The following is a 25,545-nucleotide window of genomic DNA, read 5'->3' on the forward strand; positions in this document are numbered from 1 at the left end:
TCTCACCAACAAACCCTGGGATGAAATTTGGGCATGAAAGTCTGAGAGGTATCGGCCCTAATGAATGAAAATATGAGAGCACTGCTTGCCATGTTTCCTATAATCCTGCTGCTCAGCATTGCATTCCCTGCACTGCAGCACCTCAGAAGGCCCTTAACGTCCTCTTAATCAATCTCTGCCTAAAGTTCGTGCTCTGCTGCTTTTTGTGTGAATCTTTTCCGAAGATATTAGTAGCGGTTTCAGAGATAAAAACTACTGACAACTCTTTATGTTATGCTGTAGCAAGCTTCTTCCCTAAGCAGAGAAGTTGCAAAAACTTCTAAGCTGTTGTTGAAGGATAAATCAACACCTCTATAGGTGAAGCATTGCTTCTTTTGGGACTCCTTCTGTGTGCCAGTCGCTATCAATCCAAGAAGTACGTCTGCGTGTCCCTTTGCCACAGCACGAAGAATTTTTCTTGGTCAATTTCCCAGCCAGGTGTATGGGTCATTAAAACTTAACATTCATTTTCCTTCTTCAATGGCTATTTTTAACAATCACCTATGGTAGATGGAAAGGCAGCAGGCAGCAGAAATGTCGTTCAGCTACACTCACTCGTTTGGATTTTGGATGTTCTTCATCTCACTGTGTTGGTGATTTCAGTGAAATGTATGGGGCTACACCTGGGAGAAAGGCTTAATTTACTGGAGTACAATATCAGAGGAAAGCCTGAAGTGTTTCCCCCATTACTTAATAATCATATCTTCATCACAGACAGAAAAGGGAATGAAAGAGGGAAAAACAAAAAAGTGACATGATTAGCTGCAGCGTATGACTTCATCTAGATCACTATTGCTCAGATCGTCTTGGGTGTTGATCAAAGTGGTGTTCATTTAATGAGGGTGTTCTTCAGGTTAAAATAATATATATTCTCACTTTCATACTTCTCCCAGCATGGCTGTGAGCAAGCACGAGTCACCACAAGCAAGCACGAAACACGCAATCCAATAAAGTGAAGAATGCAAAACCCGGCAGTTCCTGGAAAATCAGGGAGAAAATTTAAATACATATTGTGATGTTTCACTTAAATGCCTAGCTCCTGCATTGAATCCAGACAGGATTCTGCCAGGCCCAAATACAGTACATGTGGAGAATTTTAGCATCTGAGAACTAAACCTGCAGGCAGGGCTAGGCTGAGTGTGCCTGAATGCGACCTGTGGTAGCCCACAGGGCCTGCTGAGGACACAAATCAGCCGCTGCACAGCTGCTTGAGCTGGGGTGCCAGGGAAATGACCCCCTCCTGCTTTTATAGGGGCTTTAGGTAAATAAATGAAAATGAAAGTTTAATAAAAATAGCAAAAGTAAAGAACAATAAAGGCCACTCCCCTGTTTTTTTGAAACAGTGCCCAGAAGGAACTGCGAAGTAACACCCTCAACAACAGCCTGCAGACGTACCAAATCTCACACACGAGCCAATTTTTGGGACCCCCTCCCCATCCATTCCGCCCCATGGGGCAATGCCTGAAGCACAGGAGCACACAGCACGTTGCTGGGTGCTGCGCTATGTGCCAGGACAGCCTCGCTTTGCGAGCTGTCCCTAACAAACCTGACACACGCGCCCACAGACATCCCTGTTACGCGACCCAGAGCTCGTGCTGGCATAACTCTGCAGGCGTACGTAATATGTTTTCAGGTTACGTCCCTCAGCCAAGCTGTCAGCCCTCACTGTTTAACCGTGCTGACCTGCGGAGCTGTGAGGTGCATCTCCTCCACCGGACAAAAGGTGCCAGGAATTAACGGAGCGCTGCGGCTTCTCCTGCTGTCGCTGAAAAGGCCTGCCGGGCTAACAGAGGCAGGCTGGGTGCGCTCACCAGTGCAGCTCGGAAAGCTGAATTTATAACAGTCTGAAACACAACTCGGCTTGCCTTGGGGCAGCCGGCTTCCTGAAAGTGAAGATCTGAAGCCGAGCTGAAAGCTGCGCGCTGAAGGCTGGTCTAGTCTGTATTTATAGGGTTTGTTTTTTTTTTTATTTTTCTTTTTCAGACGATAAATTAGTCTAATAAAAGCTACTGCCTCTCCTACAGTCCTTGCTGATTATTTCCACAGATAAGACTGCAGTATGTGTCTTTCAGCTTTGAAAGACGCAGCTGACAAGCACAGTGGTGTCCTTTGATGAATCAAGCGAAAGGTGAGAGTAAAAATAACTGTAGCCATGCACTCATTTATTGATGATTGATTTTTATTTTTATTTTTAGAGCTCATGTCCAAATATATTACTTCTACTGGATGTTGGGAAAGGCACTCCAATCTCTGAGAAAAATAAATAAATAAATAAATAAATAAATAAATAAAATAAATAAATAGAACAGGGACCTTGAAGAGTCAGATCTATTTCAATACTTCTCTGGAAGTTGCTTGCAAATTGAATAAATATTTATTCAATAAAATGAATAAAAATAAATGGGCATGAACAGAGAGGATGCAGAAGCAGTACCAACGGAAGCATGGCGGAGCCCGGAGTCACCGTGAGCCAGCCGCGAAGCCCAGCCCTGCGTTCCCAGCAGCGTGTGGGCAAGCCTCACCAGAAAAGCTGCACAACACGTTTTGCCTCCTGGGTGCCCCGTACGGCTCATGGGCCTGTTTATTTTTGCAGCTAAGTCGTTCCTAGGATTTCATAATTCTGCCTTTTCTCACATCTGTGCAAGTGACTTTCCAGGAAATTTTCGCTAAGAACAACAAACAAACCAACAAAAAGTAACAGGGTGCTGAGGAGCTACGCCCCTGTTTTTTAATGAGCGTTGTCTTTATGTTTTTTCACACTTAACCACAAGTCTGAGCCAGCGACGGAGGCTCCGCAGCTATGGCACGGCTCTGCTGAGGTTTCACTGTTGCCTCAAAACTTCAGGTGCACACAGACATCCCTACGCAAGGGGGAAAAGAAAACAGAACCAGGAGCAGGGCACGACCGTGCTCCTTCTAACCCGTACCTCATGCCCCAGCTCTCGCCCCTGCTGGACCGTCCATCACAATCTCTGAAGCAGGCATTTCAAGCACATCCTGATGTTTCACTGACTACAGCTGCAGGCTTCGGCTTTGGATGTGCTTTCCAGGAGGGATTAATTTCAGGCAGTGTTCAGGTGTTTGTTTTCTCAGTTTAACAGCTTCAGCAGTTATATTCTCAAAGCAAAGCACGCAAGCGTTCAGTTTAAATGTGCCTAACGTGTAACTCCAGCTCTATCTTTGACAGCAAATACACCTCAGAACTTAAGTTACTCTAGATCATTATTTAACAAGTCCTTAAGAAAACAAGGACAAAAGAAAATCTAATGAAGAAGTGCAGTTTCAGTGTGAGTACTTTCAGTACTTCTATAGGCACCTTCTGAAAACAGAAAGATTGGGATTTTCTGCATTACAGCTCCAAATTGCGTGTGCTCTATCCCACCAGCAAAACCTCTTCGGCAAGGACACAAATGCAGCCCAGGGAAGCTGCTTCTCAGTTCTGACTCCTTCAACTTCAGGAACCATCCTCTTCTTTTTTTTTTGTATGGACTGAGGATGATCAGGAACGAGGCCACTAAGAGCAACTTCTCAGTTTTTGAATTCTTTTTGAGTCTCTGCATGAAATAAAGAAACTGTTCTGGAGCTAAAAAGTCAGGGCGGTCTCTGAGGAAATGGGAAATGACTACGGATCCTCCTATTAACACTAGTGTGTCGATCTATGACTCAGAGGAGCACTGCAAGCTTTCCTGGCTGTGCTTTCAGAAAAAAGTAATGACCATTCTCAGGATCACTGAGCACCACACCCAGCCATGCAGATTTACCTGCGGCAGAGCCAGAACTCACACCAGGTAGAGGCACGAAAGGCACCAAGGCAGAATGGTTCCTGTTTCCACATTTCCAGTGGTCGTCAGCGTGAATCATTCAGCCCTGGCAATGCAACGGCTGGGACAGCGTTGAGCATATGCAAAATCCCATCAAGAATTTTTCTGGTACTGATTTTGGACACGGTGTCCTAAATTCTGCCCCTTTGTACATCCACATCCTTCTGCTGGATCTCGGCCTGCACAGCAGTCTGCAAATAAACACGGGTTTGTGCTGCCAAAAATCCCCCAGGATGGCAAAACCCTCCAGGTAAGGTCTGACAGGTGAACTGCTCAGAAACAGAGAGGAAGACACAGACACCATGCAGTCATGGATGACAATAGTTAATTTCAGACGGATCACATTATGTATGGTTCTCATATTTTTGGTAAAAATATATTCTCATATCAATGTTAAAATCATTCTGAATTTTCAAGTTTCCAGTGAAGATTCCCAAGGAATCCAGTCTGTCCTACCCAGCAGGCCAGGACTTTTTTTTCTTTCATTCTATAATTTTCTAACAAACTTTTCTTTCCTCTTTCCACCACACATGCAAACACACAGAGAAAGAAAAAAAAAAAAAAAAGAGAGAATAAAAGGCAGGCAAGGGAGAGCGTGCTAGTTTCAGGAAATGGTTTGTTAAGTGAGGTCTGATCTTTATCTCCTTATGGAGGCTGGAATATTGCCATCTTCCCTGGAGCTACTGGCTCCGATAATAAAGTATCACCTTCCTGTTTTTTGTCAGAAAAGAAAAAAAATATATATTTTAACTTGTTTTTTCAAACTTTATGCTCCTTTAGCATCTAGATAACTTAGCAAGCAAATAATAATAATAATAATAAAGCAGAGAACAGTCAACTAATAACTCATAATAATTACCCCATGTGTTAGGCTTCAGGAAATTCAGGATGATAGGTCGGAAATAAAGTTATTTGTCTGCAGAAAGGTTGTTCGATTTATTTTTTTTTTGTACTGCTGACATTTTTTATTGTGATTTATACCGTGCATGTTTTAAACACGCCTTATAATTTGAACATTCACCTCATCGGTCATACATTATGGGGACAGAAGAAGCAAATTTTTTACTTGAAGCTGACATTCAAACTTGCTGAAGATAAAGCAGACCTCTGGCTGGACACGAGAGACTCAGAACATGAGAGAAGTGCCGACCTCCACAAGCGATGATCTCCTGAGCTTTGCCAATTTGAGTCTGTCATGTACAGGGCCTGATAAAAGGTTTTGGGGGATCCTGACAAATAATAACCAATCTAAGAATGCACAGGCTTAAGTCTTCACTGCCTATTCTTAATCTAAGGAAGTGAGACTCAATCATCTTTGCATTCAGTTTTTAAAATCCTTTTTCAGGTTCTGTGAAACTTGATATTTAGCCTAAGAACAGTTCATTTGGGGAAAAAAAATCCTGAAAAATCACTAATACATGCACTTAACTGAACATCTGAGAGCAACTGCTAAATATGTACTTTAGTTACACTTCATGGCATCTTCTCCATTTAAATAAAAGCAGGTTTAAATAAAGATTTGATGTCATCGCCCTGATTTCACGCTGGTGTTAATTCAGCTTTTAGGAAGTGTTACTTTAATTCCAATTTAAATACTACTCTTTCTCAGTGATGGTATATTTCAAATGCTATACGTACAGCAAGGAGTTTAATATAACATTTTCAAAAGCAACTATATGTCTTGAAAGTCTAACTTAGGTCTTGCAACACTAGAAGATTTGGATTCCAAGTCTCTTAACTGCTTTAGAATATGTTGCCCACAGTCAGAGGGCTTAAATTCAGGGGTCTGTTGTATTTTCACCATGGTATGTGGGTGGATAGTATTCTGCGTGGGCAGGAATTAGATTGTGTGTAATAAGTGGGTGCTGAAAGTGAGAAAAGGGGACAATCTGCATCAGGAAGACAGGAAGCAGGAGGTGGTGCTGTGCAAGTCGAAGCACAGGAGTGAATTTCAGTGGGTGTCAGAGCGCTGAGTTGGGGGAAATGGCTTGCGGAGGGCACCAACACTTCCCTGCTGCATGTCAGGCTTGCAGGAGCGCAGAGGCACAGGGCTGGCAGCACGGGCAGTTCAGCACATTTGCCACCAGATGGCAGGAAACATGCACATTACCTGGAGGGAGATGAAATGAACAGTGTCATATCACAAAGACTTTAAAAGGAAAGAAGAAAAAAAGAAAAAAAAAAAGTTACACAGACCGAACGTATGCACGACTTCTGACGGGAAGTGGGAAATGCATGAACACACGCGAGTTGCACAATCATCCCGCAAAAGCGGTGATCTAAATTTTGTTGCTCACGGTGCTCACTTGACCAAACCGAGCGTTAACGCGTGCGTCCAACCCCCACCTTTAAGCTACACACCACCGCACGTCACGGCAAGGTGATGTGCGAGGTGGCTGGCAACAAGCCCGCCTCGGTCCGGCGAGGAGAGCAGCAAGAAGGTGGGTGGCATTTCTGGTGAGAAACGGGCCCAGGCGAGTCGGGACAACCTGGGCAGGAGGAAGCGTGGGAGGTGAGCCGAGAGCAGGGCTCAGCAGCGGGCTGGCGGCCAGGAGGAACGGCTGGCGGCTGGAGGCAGGCTCGGGGAGGGGAGCCTGGGGGTGAAAGGAAGGGGTGGTGGGCAGGGGTAGGGGGCAGAGGTGCTGCTGGACTTGCCGTGCTGAACCCTGAGCTCCCAGAACTTGTGAGGCACGTTTAAGGTCAGGTCTTACAATGAACACGCGTGCAAGGCCAATGCCACCGAGCGATCCATTTGAGCTCCGATTGCTGAGCTACGCTGGTGAACTCCTCACTGGCTCATTTCTGGACTTGTCTGCTCTGAAGGTCTCTCCTAGAGATGAGATTCGTACCTCGCCAAGGCAGTTCCTGAATCTGAGGCTTTAACTTCACATACCAACAACTACTAGATTCATAAAATCCTGTCAGTTCAGGAGTGTAGAGCTGTGCCTACTACAACCAACAAAACGAGATACTGCAAATGCTGATCCCAATCCGTTCTCCTTCCTCAAAGGGCACAGAGGTGAGAGGCTGCAGGAAGGAGACTCATGTTTTTAGGGAAGAGATAATATGAAATGAAAGAAAAAGGAAAACGAGAAAGAAAATAAGAGACAATAAAGGAAAATGAGAAAGAAAATAAGAGAAAGACAAAAAAGGAAAAAAGAGAAAGAAGGGGAAGGGAAGGGAAGGGAAGGGAAGGGAAGGGAAGGGAAGGGAAGGGAAGGGAAGGGAAGGGAAGGGAAGGGAAGGGAAGGGAAGGGAAGGGAAGGGAAGGGAAGGGAAGGGAAGGGAAGGGAAGGGAAGGGAAGGGAAGGGAAGGGAAGGGAAGGGAAGGGAAGGGAAGGGAAGGGAAGGGAAGGGAAGGGAAGGGAAGGGAAGGGAAGGGAAGGGAAGGGAAGGGAAGGGAAGGGAAGGGAAGGGAAGGGAAGGGAAGGGAAGGGAAGGGAAGGGAAGGGAAGGGAAGGGAAGGGAAGGGAAGGGAAGGGAAGGAAAGGAAAGGAAAGGAAAGGAAAGGAAAGGAAAGGAAAGGAAAGGAAAGGAAAGGAAAGGAAAGGAAAGGAAAGGAAAGGAAAGGAAAGGAAAGGAAAGGAAAGGAAAGGAAAGGAAAGGAAAGGAAAGGAAAGGAAAGGGAAAAAAAAAAGAAAAAGACTAAAGAGAAAGGAAAAAGAAAGAAAAAAGAGAAAAATCAAAGAAAGAAAAAGGAGAAAGAAGGAAAAAAAAAGAAAAAAGAAGAAAGAACAAGAGAAAGAAAAACGAAAAAGAAAGAAAAAACAGTAACAACAACAACAAAAGCAGAATTGTCTTTATTGGGGCACTGGGTCATTATTTCATACCAGAGCTCAGCTCAGATGCTGTGGGCGCATAGCACAGAGTGAATATGAAATTGATGTATACTGCCTGTTGGTTTTTTAACCAAGCTTTAAGAGGAAAATAGAATTAGTCTTGAAAACTGGGTCAACTTTCATGTAAATCAGCACATCTGATCACTCAGGACATGTTTTAATTAACTCAGAACAACAGCATAGCAATATACGGGAATTAGCTTCAAAGATTGTACAGTTTAGCATAGCATGGGTATCCAAATGCCCTACTAAATTCAGCGGACTTGGTTCTACATATTTAGAAAAACATCCAAGAATGCTCGGCTATGCCTGCAGCCCCTCAAATTGTTCACTGTCTCACTGTTAGAATGAAAGATGGATTTACTGGTGCCGTTCTGAGAAGCAGGCTTACCACCCACTGCATTTTCTTCCAGAAACACAGTCCGGGATCTGGCAGAGGATGCCTGCCGTGAGGTGAGGCATGTGTGCGGAACCCCTAAGTGTCCACAGATCAGTAAAATCTGACATAGCAGACGCCGACCCACAAGCTCGCGCACGGTCTGAGCTCACCTGGACCACATCCCACATGGAACCACAGAATGGTTTGGGCTGGGAGGGCCCTTAAAGCCCACCCAGTGCCACCCCCTGCCATGGGCAGGGACACCTGCCAGCAGCCCAGGCTGCCCCCAGCCCCATCCAGCCTGGCCTTGGGCGCTGCCAGGGATGGGGCAGCCGCAGCTCCTCAGCCACGCACGGCCGCTCCTTCGCACCCCGCGCTGCCGGGAGCGGAGCCCGGCGCTGCGCGGCCGCCCCGCGGCACACGGGGGCGCACGCACACAGCGCAACCACGGCCGGCGGCGGGGCCGGGCCCGGCCCGGCGGGGCCCTCGCGGCCCTCTGGGGGCGGCCGCGCTCTAAGGGGATGGGCGGTGGGAGCGCGGCGCGCATGCGCGGGAGCGGGGAAGGGGGCGGGGTGATAGGGGAAGGGGCGGGGCTAGGAGAGAAGGGGGCGTGGTGATTGGCGGAGGGGGCGTGGCGACGGCGGGAGGGGGCGTGGTGATTGGCGGAGAGGGCGTGGCGACGGCGGAAGGGGGCGTGGCCGGCCGCCGCTCGCCGCGCTTATAGCGGGGTGCCCGCGGCACGGCCCCGTCTTTGTGGGCAGAGCGCAGCGCAGCCGGGCGGCTCCGAGCGCTCCCGAGCGCCGGCAGCCGGGCCGCCGCAGCCCGCCCGCCCGCCCAGCCCGCCCCATGCCGGGGCTGTAGGTCGGCGCCGAGGCTGCCTGGCGGCGGCGGTGGGTGGCGGAGCGAGCGGCCGGAGGCCCTCGGCGCCTCCTCGCCTCGAGCTTTATTTTTCGTACGGTCCTTTTTATTTTTCTACGCTTCGCTGTACGCCATGGTGCTGGGGAAGGTGAAGAGCTTGACGATAAGCTTCGACTGTCTGAACGACAGCAATGTCCCCGTGTACTCCAGCGGGGACACGGTCTCAGGAAGGGTCAACCTAGAAGTGACGGGGGAGATCCGGGTCAAGTCGCTCAAGATCCACGCGCGGGGGCACGCCAAGGTGCGCTGGACGGAGTCGCGGAACGCCGGCTCCAACACCGCCTACACGCAGAACTACACCGAGGAGGTCGAGTACTTCAACCACAAGGACGTCCTCATCGGCCAGGAGAGAGGTGAGGGGGCTCTGCCCTCCCCCGGCCCCCCGCCCCGCAGCCGGCACCGCCGCGCCCTGCCCGGCCCCGCAGCATCCCTGCTCCGCGCGTGGGGGGGGGGGGGGGGGGGGGGGGATGGTGGTGAGGAGGGCGAAGAGAAAAAAGGAGGAAAAAAAAAAAAAAACTCCGAGGGACTCCGGGGTTGTTTTTGCGAAGTTTCCACCCTTTGTTAGAAGCGGTTCAATCCTGTTTGGGACCGGTCCTGGCGAGAGGGAGGGGGGTGCTGCCGCTCGGCGGCGGAGATTGGCTGCGCGCGTCAGGTGGTGGCGATGACTTAATTCCTAGCACAGGAAAATAGTCCCCGAGCCGGTTATGTAATGGGCAACGCTCCGCACCCCCATTTTTAATTATTTTATTATTTTTTTTCGGTGCCTGCACACACACCCCCCCCCTCCCCCCCCCAGCACGCAGCACGTTCGCTGCGGAGAGCCGAGCGCGGCTGGGGTGTCTCCGCCTTGGGGACAAACCGGGTTCTTTCTCCCCTTCCTTCTGAGGAGAAACGTGGTTTTTTTTACGCCTTCGGGCTTTTTTTTGGAGAAGCTTCTCCGCACCGTGCGTGGAGCTTTCCTACGATCTGTGCAGAAGCAGACCGCGACCTCCTTCTCTCCCCTTCTTTTTGTTGTGTTTTCTAATTCCTGCCACCGACGTGAGGCAGCCCTCACAGCGATCCCCAACCCCTGCTTTGCGGCTGGCACCCGCACGCCCTGCTTGGGGGGCGGCGGCCCCGTCCCGGCCACCCACAGGTGTGGCTCCGCACCTCGGGGTGCGTGTGGAGGTGGGGGGGGGGGGGGGGGCACAGCGGCCGGCGGGTCCGCGATGAGCCGGGCCGCACCGTGCTGCGCCGCACCGCCGCCTCCCACCGACTGCCGCCCCTCAGAGCTGGCGGCCGAAGCCCCGCCCCCCGCGCGCCTCCCGATTGGCCGCCCGCAGTTTGTTGCCTTGTTGCTAGGGCGATGCCAGCCGCTGATTGGCTGGCGGGGGGGGGGGTGCTGAGAGGGCTCGCGCTTCCCCCCTTCTCCCCCCTCCCTCCCCCCCCCCCCCCCCCCCCCACCAACGGCCGCCCGGTAACGGTCGCCGCGCGCGGCCCTGAGGGGGCCCGGCCCGGAGCGGGCGGCGTGAGGGGGGCGCGGCGGAGCCTTCCTCCTCCTCCTCCTCCTGCCCGTCCTCCGCCCGCCCCCCCGGTGTAATGTATACCGTACGTATACGCGCGGCTGGCTGGGATCCGCTCGCGCCGGTTTAGGCCGGTCCTCTCCTGCTCCAGCCGGGCCGCTGACTGACAGCGCGGCGGGGCTGCTGAGCTGGCAGGGCGGCCGCGGGGCCGGGCCGAGCCGCCGAGACAATGAGAAGGGGGGCGAGCAGCACGGCGGGCCCCCCCCCCCCCCCGGGGACCTTCTGCTGCCTGGAGGGACGTTCGTGCCACGCATTCCCTCTCCTCCTTCGCCACTTAATTTATTCATCTTTTTTTTATCATCATTTTTCACTGTAGCATCGTTGTGGTGCAGTATACAAACGCAAGCACCCGTGTCTTTATAGCACAATGGAAGCCTAAAATTTGATGTGCTTCTGTTACAGCTCCCCACTATTAAAGCAGTTGCCTCCCCCACATCCAATTTCTGTACCTGTGAGGGTATTCCAGCCTTTTTATGTAGGAGGTGCTCGGTTATTTTTTTTTTCCCTCTCAACTTTTCTGCTTCGACGGAGTCAGCGTTTTTTCTGGTTTTGCGGTAATTATATCGGAATAAACCACAAGTTTGTGGCAGCGTTTTAAGCAATAGGAGAAATCATAACCACAAGCAAAGGTCGGCGTTCTTGGAACCAGCAAGTATTTGCTCTCCGACCAAGACTGAGTTAAACTCCCGAGATTTCTTGGGTTACCTCCACACAGTGCTGACCAGGCAGATTGCTCTTTCTCTGTGCCCATGAATTTGGTGCTTTCCAGGTGGTGCTCGGATGCCTTTTCCACTGCCCCCCTCCCTTTTCCACAGCCTTTTTCTGGTTATTTCATTTTTGGGTGCTATTGCCAGGCAGTAGATAAAAGGGACCTGAATCACAAAGTGTAGTCTTACACAGCAAACTTCAAGCCATGTATAAGACCAGTTAATACCACTAAAGAGGTCTTCCATTTTAAATTTTAACGGAAAATCAGTGTCAAAGCATGGTTTCCACTACCAATCCTTCAGGCAGACCTTGAAAGGGCAGCAGTGACAGCTGTGCCCCTGTTGAGAGGCAGGATTATGAATTAGAGCAAACGAGCCTCCACTTTCACACAAACCTGTCCATTTTATGCACCTCAAGTGCTGCAGCCCAATCCAGAAGGCCGGGTTCCTGGGACACCCTATTTCAGGCCTTGCAGTGAGCGTGCAGATCCCCTTCGTGCCACAGAAGAGGCCTGTGTAATGTACTCTGCTGCCTAAAACGTTTGCCGATGGAATATCATGTTGGGTTTTTGCCTCCTAGATGATGACAACTCTGAGGAAGGCCTTCACACAATCCAGTCGGGAAGGCACGAATATGCATTCAGCTTCGAGCTTCCACAGACGTAAGTGCCTGCTTGTAACACGCTGTGATGCCCGGAGGCGCGCCTGCTTTGGGTGGAGGGGAAACCTTTTCAATGGTGGCAGGAGTTGTGCTGCCGCAGAGGACATCTCCTTCAACTGAAGAGGTTGCTTTCCCACTTCACAAAATGGGAGCACGTTGCTGCCCGGTTCCTGCCCACTCAACCAATTTGTAACTGACTCAGTGTCTTCCAGTATTTTACCCTCTTCCCAAGGTGAGGGGTGAGTTGAACTGGTTTGAGTCCTGCAGAGCGGCTCAGATGCCTTCTAACCCAGCCTGGTGGTGGCAGCCACCCAGGCCAGCAGAACTTGAGATAAGACTCCAGCTTGATTGTCTGGGCTCAGGCCGGAACAGATGTGGCCAGTTAAACTACCTCTGAACAAAAGAGGAGATTGTTCTGGTTCAAATAAGGTCTATGTGCAAGGGCTGGTCTCTGTGCAAAGAGCCTGGATGGAAATGAGCAAATGGATAACTAGATGAGCCCCGAAATACTCCTGTGCAGCATCCCATTTCACTCAGAACAGATGAGTGAAGCGAGAGTGAGAGCAGAAGTGTTAAGGTAGAGATTGCCCCCCATTCCAAAGGCTGAAGAGTGAAAGGTAGATACTGTCAGCAGAAGGTTCATACATAAAGGAGCTCCCAACACAGAAACTAGCTAAGATGTAAGTTGCAGTGAAACCAAATATACAGGATCAGAGAGGGTCTGAGCATGGATGGAGAAGAGGAGATAAAGGAGTTTCCTCCTTCAAAAGGCTAGCAGTGAAGTCATTAAAGTTGGAAAAAAATTGGCAGAATGTTACATGAAATAGCACAGTATCTCATTAAAGCTGGTAAACCATCTGTTTGTTAGGGGTGCTGGCTTTAGCAGAACCTGCAGATGATAAACACTTCAGCGGGTCAGTTTCAAAGTGAGCAGCATAGAACTTCACAGTAGATATTCCTGGAACATTGGGTAAGACCTGTGTTTAAGGAGATTTTTAGAGGAAATTTACTGTTCCATCGGAATCTCAACTACAAAAAGCAATGGTGCTAACGCTAGCCTTACCTTGAGTTGGAAGGGATGAAAAAGCAGGACACATCAACGTGAAATATTTAGTGTGAAATTAAAGAGGCAGTGAAGTACCACAAGCATTGGTCAAAATAGAGGCTTAAGCAACCTGAAGGAATGACTCTGCAACCAGCTTCTAATAATACTGTAAAAAAAAAAAAAGGCTGGTATTAAAAGAGTAAAGGCTTGAATTTTGACACTGCCTATGTTCTATTTCTTGGTACTGACTATCTGTGGAATATTCCCTAAGTTTATTTTAAACAAATTACAGAGTGATAGTGGAAAGGAGAAAGACATTCAGGGGCTTTCTTGATATTTGTCCTTAAGGATATGCGGCAGGATGAAATACTGAATGTCAATTAGAAAATATCCTCCTCCTGGATCATTAGAAAAGTGAAGATTCCATAGGCAAAAATGTCAAGCCTGTAACTGGTAAAGAATCATTCTAGTTAAGCACTAGGATGGCTAACAGCATTCCCAGCAGAAGATAGAGAAGCTTTGTGAATATTTTAAGTTACATACTGCAATGCATCAAAACTTAAATGCTTCAATAGCTTAATACTTAGCTTTAATCAAAAGTACTGTTAATTGGAGATATGTAGAATATCAACTTCTTTTGTTTTTTCATTTTTATGATGTTACAGGAAGAAAAAGGGTAATGCTGAAAGGTTTGGAGAGCTTTCCACATCGTTTTTCCTCCAAATCCCGTAAACAACTTCTGTAAGAGTTCAGAGCAGAATAGCCCTGGCTGTTTTGTGTGTGTATACCTATGCATATATACACATACACATCATATATTTTACATGATGTTCTAAGCTCGTCTCATCAGGGTGCAGGAGAATCAGAAGGCACTTCCAGTAGCTTCTCTCTGTTCAGAACTTGAAATTAAAATACTTACCCTGCTTAAGATGAAACAAATTACACACTACTGTGTGTTCTGTAACTGCTGAAGTAAACAAGACACTGAGATACCAGCTGGGCAGACAATACACTTGCAGTTACAAAATACAAAGTCCAAAACAGTAATTCGTTGATACTGATGCTAATTTTAAGTTGGTAGTCTTAATGTGGCCTTAAAAGGGCATGCTGAACATGAAAGTGGCCTCTTAAGTTCAAAGGACATGTGAACTCTCCTGGCATTCTCTAGTGCAATTCTTTAATTGATTCTTAAAATCTGTGCAAAACCTTATTAGGATGAATTGGAGATGATTTTTTCTCCCATCTTTAATCTTGAATTTTTCTCAGATACGGAAACTTTGCAAATAAGTTACACTTCCTTAAATATTAGAATGCATTAAAAATACAGTTATATATACTAATCCCTAATCTGATCGATGATATCATTATTATAAAGAGTGAGAAAGATTTTACTCAATTTTGACCTTTGTGTCCTGCACAGACCACTTGCTACCTCATTCGAAGGCAGACATGGCAGTGTGCGCTATTGGGTGAAAGCCGAATTGCATAGGCCTTGGCTTCTACCAGTAAAATTAAAGAAGGAATTTACAGTCTTTGAACATATAGATATCAACACTCCTTCATTACTGGTAAGAATTGACAGAATTATTCTTTGTTTCTGGCATAAAAATAACGAAGGAAAATAACTGAAACAATATCGACATTGAATTTTATCTAATACTTATTTACTAGTTTAGCAACGGCTGATCTTTTGAGCATTATATCAGTTTGGCAACTCTTTAATTACTGGTATTTTGAAAGCTAACTTACCCTGTACTTGGAGTTGCTTTCTTTTTAAGATGTGTAAAATGCATTTGTCAATTTAAAATTGATACCACTAAATTGTAACTTGGCATTAAGAAGGAAATTTTTGTGAACTGTTCCTCTGAAATTTTGAATAAAGAATAATACATGGAAGGAACAGTGTAACTTCAAAGAACGTTTTAGAGAGAGACTGCTAACTTAAAAATGCAAAGTGAAAAATGTACTGGCGTGCATAATTGATAATTTCCATATGGATGGTTTTCTACCAATGGGGAGAAATTATCACAATTCTGTATGATCTTTTCCTGAAATGTCATTTCATTAAAATCATTTCGATATCAAAACTGCTTTCAGTGAGGCAATTAAATCAATCTGGCTTAAAATTCCTTTTTTCCCCCCTTTTCTCAAACTAATCTATGGGAGGGAGAAAAAAAAAAGTCCATTGAAATAGGTTTCTTGTGTGTATGGGTGAAAAATCAGACTTGCAGAGGAACGCTGGCCTTGCACAAACTCCATTAAAATCAAAAGACTCCCGTTTGACTTTAATGGGCTTTGGATCAAGTCCGAAATCCTGATGCTGTGTAAAATAACAAAGTCTCATCATTACAGATGATACGGGATCGTTCAGAAACAGAGGAAATAGCAGTAGTCAAGGTTACAGTACTTTAGTTATTGTTTCTGAAATCACAGCGTAATGGAAAGTCGGACGATGTTCCAATGAAAAGCTTTGCCGACAGTATGTTGGTATATGTAGGCTATGAAGCCTTTTAAGTTACACAGTATTTATTTCATGTATATAAATTGTTTTCAAGTGTGACAGTAGTATGGAGGCTGGCAGAAGAAACAGTGTTAATGAGAAATGGGATTAGGACATACTGTTTGCCTGCCTAGTGCCATTTAGATTGCTTGAGCTTTTTTCCTATAAATGAAACTGTCTTTGTTTAACAACATGCGTAATACTAAGTATGTTACAAAAATTACTTTTCTTGTAGATTAAAATACATGGAGACTTGTGAAACTATTAATTAAATGGGCAATGTTGTTCTTTTCTTGCAGTCACCCCAAGCAGGCACAAAAGAAAAGACTCTCTGTTGTTGGTTTTGTACCTCAGGCCCAATATCCTTAAGTGCCAAAATTGAAAGGAAGGGCTACACCCCAGGTACGTAACAGAAGTAATTATAGGAAATGTTTTTCCTTTCCTTCTTAAACTTCCATGTAAACAGAATATTAAAACTGATCTTACCATTTCAGTCTGCGTTCAGCAATCTTCCCAGTATATTGTTAACTAAGTTGCTAGTTGTGTCCCCAGATTGCTGAAGGACATATACTTTTATTTACTTCTTTACAAATTAGCTAATGCTAGTTTATAAGCCTACTACTGTTAACATCAAGAGATGCTTTTAAAGATGTAATGCAGTGGTAGCAGAACCCCACCACTGCATTAAAATAATGTGCAGAAAGTGGCAGTTTGCTAAAGCTTGTGAATAAAAAGGAGGTGAAATTTTGTTTTGTTTCAGGTGAATCAATTCAGATTTTTGCTGAGATTGAGAACTGCTCTTCCCGTATGGTGGTGCCAAAGGCAGCCATTTACCAAACACAGGCATTTTATGCCAAGGGGAAAATGAAGGAAGTCAAACAGCTTGTTGCCAACCTGCGTGGAGAATCTTTGTCATCTGGCAAAACAGAAACCTGGAACGGCAAAGTGTTGAAGATTCCACCTGTTTCCCCTTCAATCCTTGACTGTAGTATAATCCGTGTGGAGTATTCACTGATGGTACGTTGGGTGGTCTACTTCCCTTGAGCATGTTTGGTTTCTATCACTCCTTTCAGATCGCTAACAAGCCACTCTGTAGCAGTTGCAAATACATACACAGTTGCAATACATACCACAATACATAAAATACTAGTATCCCAACAGAAGTTTTGTTAGTAATTTGACTTAAATCTAGTAATTTCTTAAACTGTGGTGTGTTAGCTAAACAAGTGAGTCATGAGTAGACGGGATTTCCATGTGTGTGCTTGTGTTAAGAATCTTGACCTGCTTTTAGCCTGCGGAGCTTGTCTCCATAGGGATGTGGGCTCTAAAACTGACCATTAGGAACAAGTTCCTCGTGAAAAGTCCCATGGAAAGAGAACTTCATGGAATAATTGTAAACAATCACACAAATCTACATTTTAATCATACACCTCTCCCTTTTTTTCTCTCTTCAGGTCTACGTCGATATTCCAGGAGCCATGGATTTATTCCTTAACTTACCACTGGTCATTGGTACCATTCCTCTACACCCATTTGGTAGCAGAACATCAAGTGTGAGCAGCCAGTGTAGCATGAACATGAATTGGCTTGGGCTGACACTGCCGGAAAGACCAGAAGGTAACTTGACAATACAAATCCCAATCAATTTGCTAGTCTGTTGCTTTGAATTTCATCTGCTTTGTTTGTTGCTGTCATGCTAGCAGACCCAAATTACATCCTTTCGTAATACAGCCTACAGGAAATCCCTTGTGGATGTTGCCTTGACACCTGCTTGTGCTCTGTGGAAGGACAGAGTTCCTTTCCTGTTAGCATTTCTCTCAAGAAAAAGCAGTGAAATCCTGCTGCAAGTGAAAGTGCATGATTCCATTGTGTCTCAGACTTAGCTAACGAGGCTGGTTTGTGAGAAGATGCTTCTGTTTTCAGTAGCAAATCTGTTACTGAAGAAGCTCCTTCCCTGTGTTTTCACGTACCTAATAAACATCCCTTTTCCATGTACAAATCTCAGTCTTAAATTTGTAGAGTCCAAAGAACTGCAATGCCGTCCTGTACAGAAATAGAGCATTCAGGGTGCATTTTAAATCCTAAGGGGATAATTAAGCCACAGTAAGGAGGTGTTAGTCTGTTCTTGAACTTGAGTACGATTTTAGAATAAAATAAAATGGCTGTTTCTTATTCTTCCTTTCATGTTGAACAATTTTTAAGTTACTGATGATTTATCTACCTGCTGGTGCATCTTACAATGACAAAAGTTTAATATTTATCATGTTATATATTTTGACATGCATAAGAACTGTTGTTCGAACTGCGTGTACCTTTTCCCTGCAGCACCTCCTAGCTATGCAGAAGTGGTCACAGAGGAGCAAAGACAGTCCAGCCTTGCACCCTTAGCTGCTTGTGAAGACTTTGAGAGAGCTCTGCAAGGGCCATTATTTGCATACATCCAGGAGTTCCGTTTTCTGCCTCCACCCCTCTATTCAGAAGTAGGTACCTCAGACAAAACACAATGTGGGGATTAATTCACTCTTCTTCTGAACTGTGTTGTGGAATACATGCAGGAAGTGTTTTTTCCTTCGTAAAATCAGGGAAATATACTAAAATCTCTTTTTAGCAAAGAAGCAGCAATAAGGCAACTGCATTTTTTTCCTTTTTAAATCAAGATGCAGATGAATCGTATCAAAATGCTTCCATGCTTGCTTCACAGCATCGGTTACCCGCAAGTTTTTTAATGACTTGCACAACCTTAAATTTGAAAGGTGCATTGTCAAGTGCCTTGGCTTACCTCTCATGCTCTTTACTGTACAATTCTAATGCTTTTCAGAAATTTCCTGGGTGTTGTTTGGAATGACAGCAACTGTATTTACATGTGTACACATGTGGTTCTGCCTATGTACGATTTCAGAAGCTTCATGCAGAAAAGGAACAAAGGTGTTCCTACATAGGCATTTCTTCAGCAATTGCATTTTTAGTTCTGGAAAAGCCACTGAATAACTTGACTGTGATAAAACTTTAAAAGCTTCCCATGTTCATATCTTCCAGGTAAAAACAGTAGTATAGGGCAAAAGAAAAAGTACTGTCCTTTGGCTAAAGCTTGCCTGAATTCACTCACTTTTTAAGAACACGGCAATATGTAGTGTGATGCACCTTTTTTCCCCCTCTGATTCCTTTGCCTCTTGAAACACCAGCCTGCTACTGAGTGGGCAGAGAGGGCCACTTCATTTGTGTGCTGGAGGCTTCTCTGACAATCGTGCTGGAGCTTAACTACAGAATGCAGCACTTGAATCCTTTTCATTTTAGGTACTTAAAGGTTGAGATGCAGCTTGCTTTTTCCCTTAAACTGGCAGTATAAAATTAACCACTAGAATGCTGTCTAGAAGTGTGCACTTGGGTAGCTCTTGCCACCTATCTTCAGAGGCTTAAGTTAGGTTGTACCCCTTCTTCCTTTCTGTGCAGATAGGAAAGTGTTAAGGTGTAAAAAACAAATAATTTCATAGGTTGAGGACTAAATACTTCTAAATTAAAACCAGAATGACCTACTGATAATTGTTTAGTCTGAAGTAATCTTCTCAAATCAATTCAGTATTTTTAAATGACTTTATTTTAGTGGTGCAAGTCATACATATCGTCTTTTTAGTCAACAGTAAATAATGCAAAAGATCTGTGCTACTAAAGCTGAGCTTTTCTCATGCTTTTAGATAAAATTGCTGTCAGACTGTAGTTTAGAATCTTCTGCTCTAGCAGTATTGGTTATTTTTCATTCAAAGTTTTTTGTTTAAATTATTTCCTTAACTTTGGATAAGGAAATAATGTCATACATTGATCTTTATTAAGCTTGGGACCTTTCATTTCTGCCAGTTCATTCTAAAATAACCCGGGTTGTGATTTTTTTTTCCCCTTGTGTCATTCAGATTGATCCAAACCCAGATCAGCCCACAGATGACAGACCATCTTGCCCCTCTCGTTGAAGGAATCCATAAAAAGCTGACGTGACTTGGGTTTTGAATCGTACCTGCCATGTTGAAGGTCAAGGAGTCATAGTGGAGACGCTTTCGAAGGAAGTGGTTTTGCTCTTGCCTGTATGGTGAATAAATGAAAACAACCTGTGATTATGCTTTGAAGCCTACAATAACATTGTAGGACTGCTCCACATGCTTGAAGACCTGAGCTTCCCCCCCTCCCCTTTAAATACTGGCACATACTAGGAGCAGCCTTACTAACCTACAGTCATGTGTGTCAAAACACTCAAACCACATTGTAAGAGAGGGATGGCTTTCTCTTATGATTTTGAAAATTTGCACATGCTCATTGCTTATGTTGTGCGGTTCGGTGTCACTACAGCTTTTTCTCATTTATGCCGCACTGTTGTTACCCCCCTCTTACTTGTTTGTGGTCTGCACAACAAGGAGCAAAAGAAAGCTTTGATAAAAAAAAAAAAGAAAAACAGCAGCAGACTTCAACAAATGCACTGACTTTTTCTTTTCTAATTTAATGTAGCCTGGACTTTACCTGCATATGCACATGCTCAGAATTGTCCTAGTAGGCTGGTCATGTATCACCTCTTCAGCTTGGATCCTGTTGTGGATTTATTTACAAACATCAAATGCCTTCAAGCCAATCCTTCTTGCTGTATGTTTTGCAGCCTACTGTAGTAGATAAGCAACATAAATGGGGATATTATAGGGTTTGGGGATGGAGAGATACCAGAAGGAAACTAATAGACTTTGTTGAGATTATATTCCTTCTTGATTTCTTTTAAGAATTTGTTGCCTTTCTACTATTACCGCAAAGCAGCATTTTGTTACAGACTGCCTAAAAATCACTTAATCTCAGGTGAACTCATCACTTGCCAAACTGTTGGAATGCTATTTGTTTTGTTACATTGCACTGTTGAATTACTTCTTCTTTGTTTTGTGTTTGTGTTTTGTTTTTGTTCTTTATTTGAGAGGGGGATCTGCAATAGGGACATACACAAAAGTTACAAAAGCCACCCTCATTCCCTTTTCTTTCTACATTACGAAGAAGATGTTCAAGTTGTGAAGCTTTAAAAAAAAAAAAAACAAAGGCACAAGTAAAAGCAGCACCTGTAGACACCAGCTCAGCCTCGAATGACTTCTGAAAGGAAATAGGCAAATGCTGTCCAGGATTCATAGGCAGAGAGATACTTCAACTAGTAGGGATGGGAAGGGAAAGTAAATTTATTTTTATACATAGTTACCTAATCACCAAAAATTCTATATATAATGAGGCTCTAGTAGAAAGTATATTTCAATTGCAGGAAAAGTTTGGACTACGCTAAGAGCTCAGTTTGTGCACTTTGTATTATCTTCAGGGTTTATGATACTGTAAAAATAGAGTAGAAGTATAACTAAAGTGGGGAAAGAAGATCAGTGTTACCAGCCATACTTGGGTATTAGTTAGCTGAGGATTGCTTCAATGATTGCATCTGCTATGTGACTCAAGAGCTTTAAGACGAAAAACAGCAAATTCCAGCATGCATTCGTTCAGAACGTGAGAAATGACAAAAGGCAGAGCACTCGTCCCTGAGTGCACCCCAAGGAAGAAGAAAGTGCAGTGGAGCCATGAGATCTGCTAACACAAATACCAGCACTTAGATGCTAGAGATTCATACAAGCTGACTTCCCTTTTCAGAACTTGTAGCGCAGGCCGTTGACAAAGGGACATGCTTCTGGTATTGACTACTTAAACAAATCGAGGCCTAATCCATCATGTGTCTATCTCCTTGTGCAATAATACAGCTCAGAAGGGAGGGGGAGAGGAAGGCTGGTGTTGCTGTGTGGTGCTTCTTCTTAAAAAGCTGCCTTCTTTTTAAGGCTTCACACGTACAAGAAAATAGGCTTTTCCATAAGTGGCCTTTATGAGAACATGAAAGCTAATTCATGTTTCACAAATGCTGACAGGGTGATAAAATACAAATGAGTCGCGTTTTAAGTGATTCAGTTAAAAAGCGTGGGCTTTGAGCATGAATACTGGACAAGAAGGAAATTGGGTGGTGATGTCTTAGGTTATTAGGCCAATTTTGTGAGTGTCCCTTCCCTCTACCCTCTCCAACCAGAAAAAAAAAAAAAAAGCTGAGGGGATCGTTGGCATAAAAGGGCATTTGGTGGTTTTACTTTTTTTTTCCTTTTTTGTTGTGTTAACAGAATAGGGAACAATTGCTGATATACATAGCATTAAAGTACTTATCACAATACAATGGAGAATTGCATACGAGGCAGGATTGACCAATATCGTAGTAATTGACATGGCATCACAGCCTTTGTGATCGGAGCGAAAAATCCTTTAACTTTTATCAAATAAAATTTTTCTGTTTAAATTCTTCTCTTAGTTGTTCAGAGGCATTACTCTTCCGCAAGTATTGGTCAATTCTCAACATTACAAAACATGAGGTTCACAGTTGTAGCCCAGTATTTTATATAGAATTCTGATCTGAATTAGGAAAAAGTAAGTAAAATCCAAACATTAGAGAAACAAAGTGCAATATTAAATGTTTGCTTTATAGATTATATTCTATGGCTGTTTGTATTTTTTTTTTTTTTTTTTTTTTTAGTTTTGGTGCTGAATATGTCCTTGTAGACTCTGTTTTAAGAAAACAATATGTGGAAAACAATTTAATTTTTCCTATTGCTCTTACTTGTGGAAAATAAACTTTTTTTTAAAAAGATCTTAAATGTTTTCAGCATAAGGCATAATTTCTTGCACATGACCTAAACATTCCGCTCAAAGACCGTCTAGGTGTAAAATGACCCAGGGGAATCGCGACAGTGTTCCTTTCCGGGATGTGCCATGCCAGTCTGGGACCTTTTTGGGGTGGGAGGAAACTGGAAGGGATTTTTTTTCGAAGGCAGGAGGGCCACACGCGGAAGTCGCCTCCTGTTCCCCCCCTGGGGAAAACTAACTGCAGAAACCACCACCTGCCCTGTGTGCAGGATGTTAACGCAGCTCCGGGCGCTCAGCGGCGAGGCCCTGCCATGGCATCTTGCTTCCGCATGCCACACGCAGCTGAGCCCGCCGCGGCGTGGATTATCGTCGTCCTCCGGCATCGGCGTGTTGCTTGACCTAAGAGCAGGTTCACCAGGCCAGCTGTCAGGGCCGCGGGAGGCCGGCGCGCACGGGGCTTCTGCTGATTATTTTATACCAGGACAACGTTTTTTTTTACTACCTAATTTCTGTTGCTACGTGGCAGCATTAGAATTTAAATTAGCATCAGTGTCATTTAAGGGACAGGGCTGTCTAGCAGTTTTCAGGCAGTATTTTCTTGAAGTCTCACGTTTTTCAACCAGAACCTCTTCATAACGATTCTTTGAAGCCTAGGTTTACTGCCAGCGTTATTACAAAGTTGGAAATTACCAGTTTTGTTCTTAGAGGTCTGATTTTTTTAAAAAACAAATCCTTTGTATTTCTGGATATTAAAATACCTGTTCGCACATACAAATCTCCTACACCAGGGTGTAAAACTGACAGCTCTTCCACATCTGCTGCCCGTGTGGTATCCATCCAAGGGATGGCAAGTTACAAAGCTTGCACACTTACACTTCCAAAGAGAGACATTAGGCAATGTCACAAAACCAATCAGCATCTTTTTTTTTTAGCAGTTACCTCGCTAAAACATGTACGTAGCACTTAACCCTTCTTTGGGGCTTTGTTGGGCTGGGTTTCTGTGACAGCTCTTCCACTTTCTTCCCCGGGAAACCAACTTGCAGAGGCAGGCGGTCAGGCATGCTCCACCTGCCACACAGATGATACCCTTGAAATAGGAAATAATTAACCTATTTCTTCTCCCAGCAGTCGCTCCCTCCTGGAACTCCCCTGCCCAGCTACAGCCTGATATTTTTAGAGCTGGATCTCCCTGCCTCCTGACCTCGTGGACATCAGGACGCGGCGGTAGCTTCTGAGCTAGGGCCAGATGCGGCCACGAAATCTGAGTTGGACGGCGAACCCCTCGTCTGATCCAGCTCCTAACAGACGATTCCGCGGTCAGAAGGACGTCGTGTTTTCAGTGTGCTCCAGGCACCTTGCTGCTGACGTTAGCCAGACTTGGGTGAAGGACAAGGACCTCAAACAGCGAAGGTGAGAGCTTTAAACGTAACAAAAAATCAAGCAGTTTAGATGCGTTTTTAATGAGGTAGGAACGCAAGAGTTAAAAAAATGACACCAACCCTAAGCCCGGGAACTAATCATAAAGTGCAAAGCCAGGTACTAAGTGCTCATACTGAAGTATTACACAAGGAACACAAAAAAAACATCCCTGTGATGGAGCATCAGCGTCAGGGAGAGCAGCAAGCCCCACCACAAGCTCCCCACAGGGTTTCTAGCAGGACCTGCTAGCTGTTTGCTGATTTAACAAATGTTATTTCTAAAATTTATTGGTTATCGTGATGCCATTCCGTCTTTCTCCACGGACATAACGATGCTCCCATTTTCGAATGAATATATGGGAGAAGCACAGGAGGAGGGATAAATCATTGCAAAATGTAATACTTTTTTATTATTTTTGTCCGAAAATTAATGAAGTTGCCTAGATCTAAACAAGGCCTTGCTGTCATCAGGCTGCCTAGATTCAAAATGAAACTTCCCACTAGAGATGGTCACAGCAATGTTGAAGGCAAATCTGTCATGTTTGTCCATCAGCTAAGCAGCACTTCATAAATCCTTCCATGGTTCTGCTAGCTCTGTAAAATATGTACAATATTCCCTGGGTAATGATTTCTGATTAATAAATGTGTTTTACTATTATTATTATTATTTACACCCCCATTTGGGAGTATATTCTAAAGGCGTTGAAGTCTGCTAGCACCAATCCATTTTTCTGGCTAGCCAGGCTAAGAGGAAGCATCTTCCTAACATCTTAAACTCCAGCTCCCATTTCCAAAGCTGTTTCAGTGTTAAACGTGTTATAAACAAAGAAAAAGCTTCACTGATGTTTTACAGCTATTTAATTATCTCCCATAAATTAAAGCAAGTGTTCTTCATACCTATCTTTTACCAGTTTAAGACAGGAAAGACAGTTTTACTGCTGCCCGTTATGTTTTAGTGCATCAGACACCATTAATTGTGACAGGGTTCCACACCTCTAAAGCAATAAAGCAATTTGTCTGCTGTATCACATAAAGGTATCCTCCCAAAGAAAACAAATAAAGAAAGCAATACCTGGCCTAGGCAGCAGTGGAACAACACAGTTTAACTTCAAAACCACATGACTGTTTACTTTTCTTCCCAAGGTTTTCCTGTTTTTGTTTTTTTTTTTCCCTTTATAATTCAAAGTAATTTAAAGATGGTAACAACCTTCTCTTAATCCCATCCCTGACTTCCCTTTTCTATATTTTATTCAGATTTTCCAGTGTTCCAAAACATCCTACTTCTTTGAATGCTTGTCTTTGCTCCTATATCCTACACAACCAATACAGCCAATCATACAGCTCAATTTCCTCAAAAATCGTCTTTTGTCTACCTTCTGTACTTGAAATACTTTCCCAGAATGTCCTTAAAAAGCCACTATATATTTTCTCCTTAAAACCATATTTTTATTGAAAAAATACCAGGAATAACAATTAGATAGAAGGCTTGTGAATTCACAGTATAAAACTTTCATTTGTTTTCACGATATGACCCAGTCAATAGGCAGTTGCAACATGGCAATAAATTTAAGGGGTTTCAGCACCCTTACCATGAAGTATCTCACAGTGAGGACACGTAACTCACCTTGAAGGTGATTTCATCACGGATTAAAAGCATACACTTGGCTGGTTAATATTGGAATATACCACTGCAAACTCATATTTTCTTTAACTTGTGAGATAACACATCCTAACACTGCATTACAATTACACACACACACACCAAAAAATCAAATTAAGCTTTAAATGGCTCATAAAGATCATTTTCATGTAGCTAACCTATGGAAACCCTGTTCTAATGAACGCTATTTTACCCTACACCCCTGCTCATCCTTTTGGTTTACGACATGCAGTTAGAAAGTCATTTTAGAGTGCATTCATTTCTCTGGCATATTGTTGGTACTACTCCACAGTTTTGCGTGTCCTAATGCTAACTACACTT

General features: G+C 44.5%; 1 protein-coding gene across 2 annotated transcripts; it reads left to right on the plus strand.

Moving 5' to 3' along the window:
- The first annotated feature begins 8,840 nt into the window (after window positions 1-8,840).
- On the plus strand, window positions 8,841-20,529 carry ARRDC3 (arrestin domain containing 3). Of its 2 annotated transcripts, XM_013193308.3 has the most exons (8): window positions 8,846-9,349; window positions 11,846-11,927; window positions 14,392-14,539; window positions 15,771-15,873; window positions 16,232-16,488; window positions 16,926-17,088; window positions 17,797-17,951; window positions 19,377-20,529. In XM_013193308.3, exons 1-8 carry the CDS (start codon window positions 9,070-9,072, stop codon window positions 19,431-19,433), a joined length of 1,245 nt encoding a protein of 414 aa, XP_013048762.1. In that variant the 5' UTR covers window positions 8,846-9,069; the 3' UTR covers window positions 19,434-20,529. The 2 variants fall into 2 exon arrangements, with proteins under 2 accessions (XP_013048763.1, XP_013048762.1); XM_013193309.3 differs by lacking the exon at window positions 19,377-20,529 and having other exon boundaries at window positions 8,841-9,349; window positions 17,760-17,940.
- Window positions 20,530-25,545: the final 5,016 nt, after the last annotated feature.

The sequence above is a fragment of the Anser cygnoides genome, chromosome Z (assembly GCF_040182565.1).
Source record: "Anser cygnoides isolate HZ-2024a breed goose chromosome Z, Taihu_goose_T2T_genome, whole genome shotgun sequence".
NCBI classification, from domain to species: Eukaryota; Metazoa; Chordata; class Aves; order Anseriformes; family Anatidae; genus Anser; species Anser cygnoides.

Excerpts from the sequence above, each read along its gene's own strand:
- ARRDC3 (XM_013193308.3), top strand. The coding sequence starts at position 9,070 with ATGGTGCTGGGGAAGGTGAAGAGCTTGACGATAAGCTTCGACTGTCTG. Across the intron at positions 9,350-11,845 it reads CCTCATCGGCCAGGAGAGAG|ATGATGACAACTCTGAGGAA; the intron begins GTGAGGGGGCTC and ends TTTGCCTCCTAG. Across the intron at positions 16,489-16,925 it reads GTGTGGAGTATTCACTGATG|GTCTACGTCGATATTCCAGG; the intron begins GTACGTTGGGTG and ends TTCTCTCTTCAG.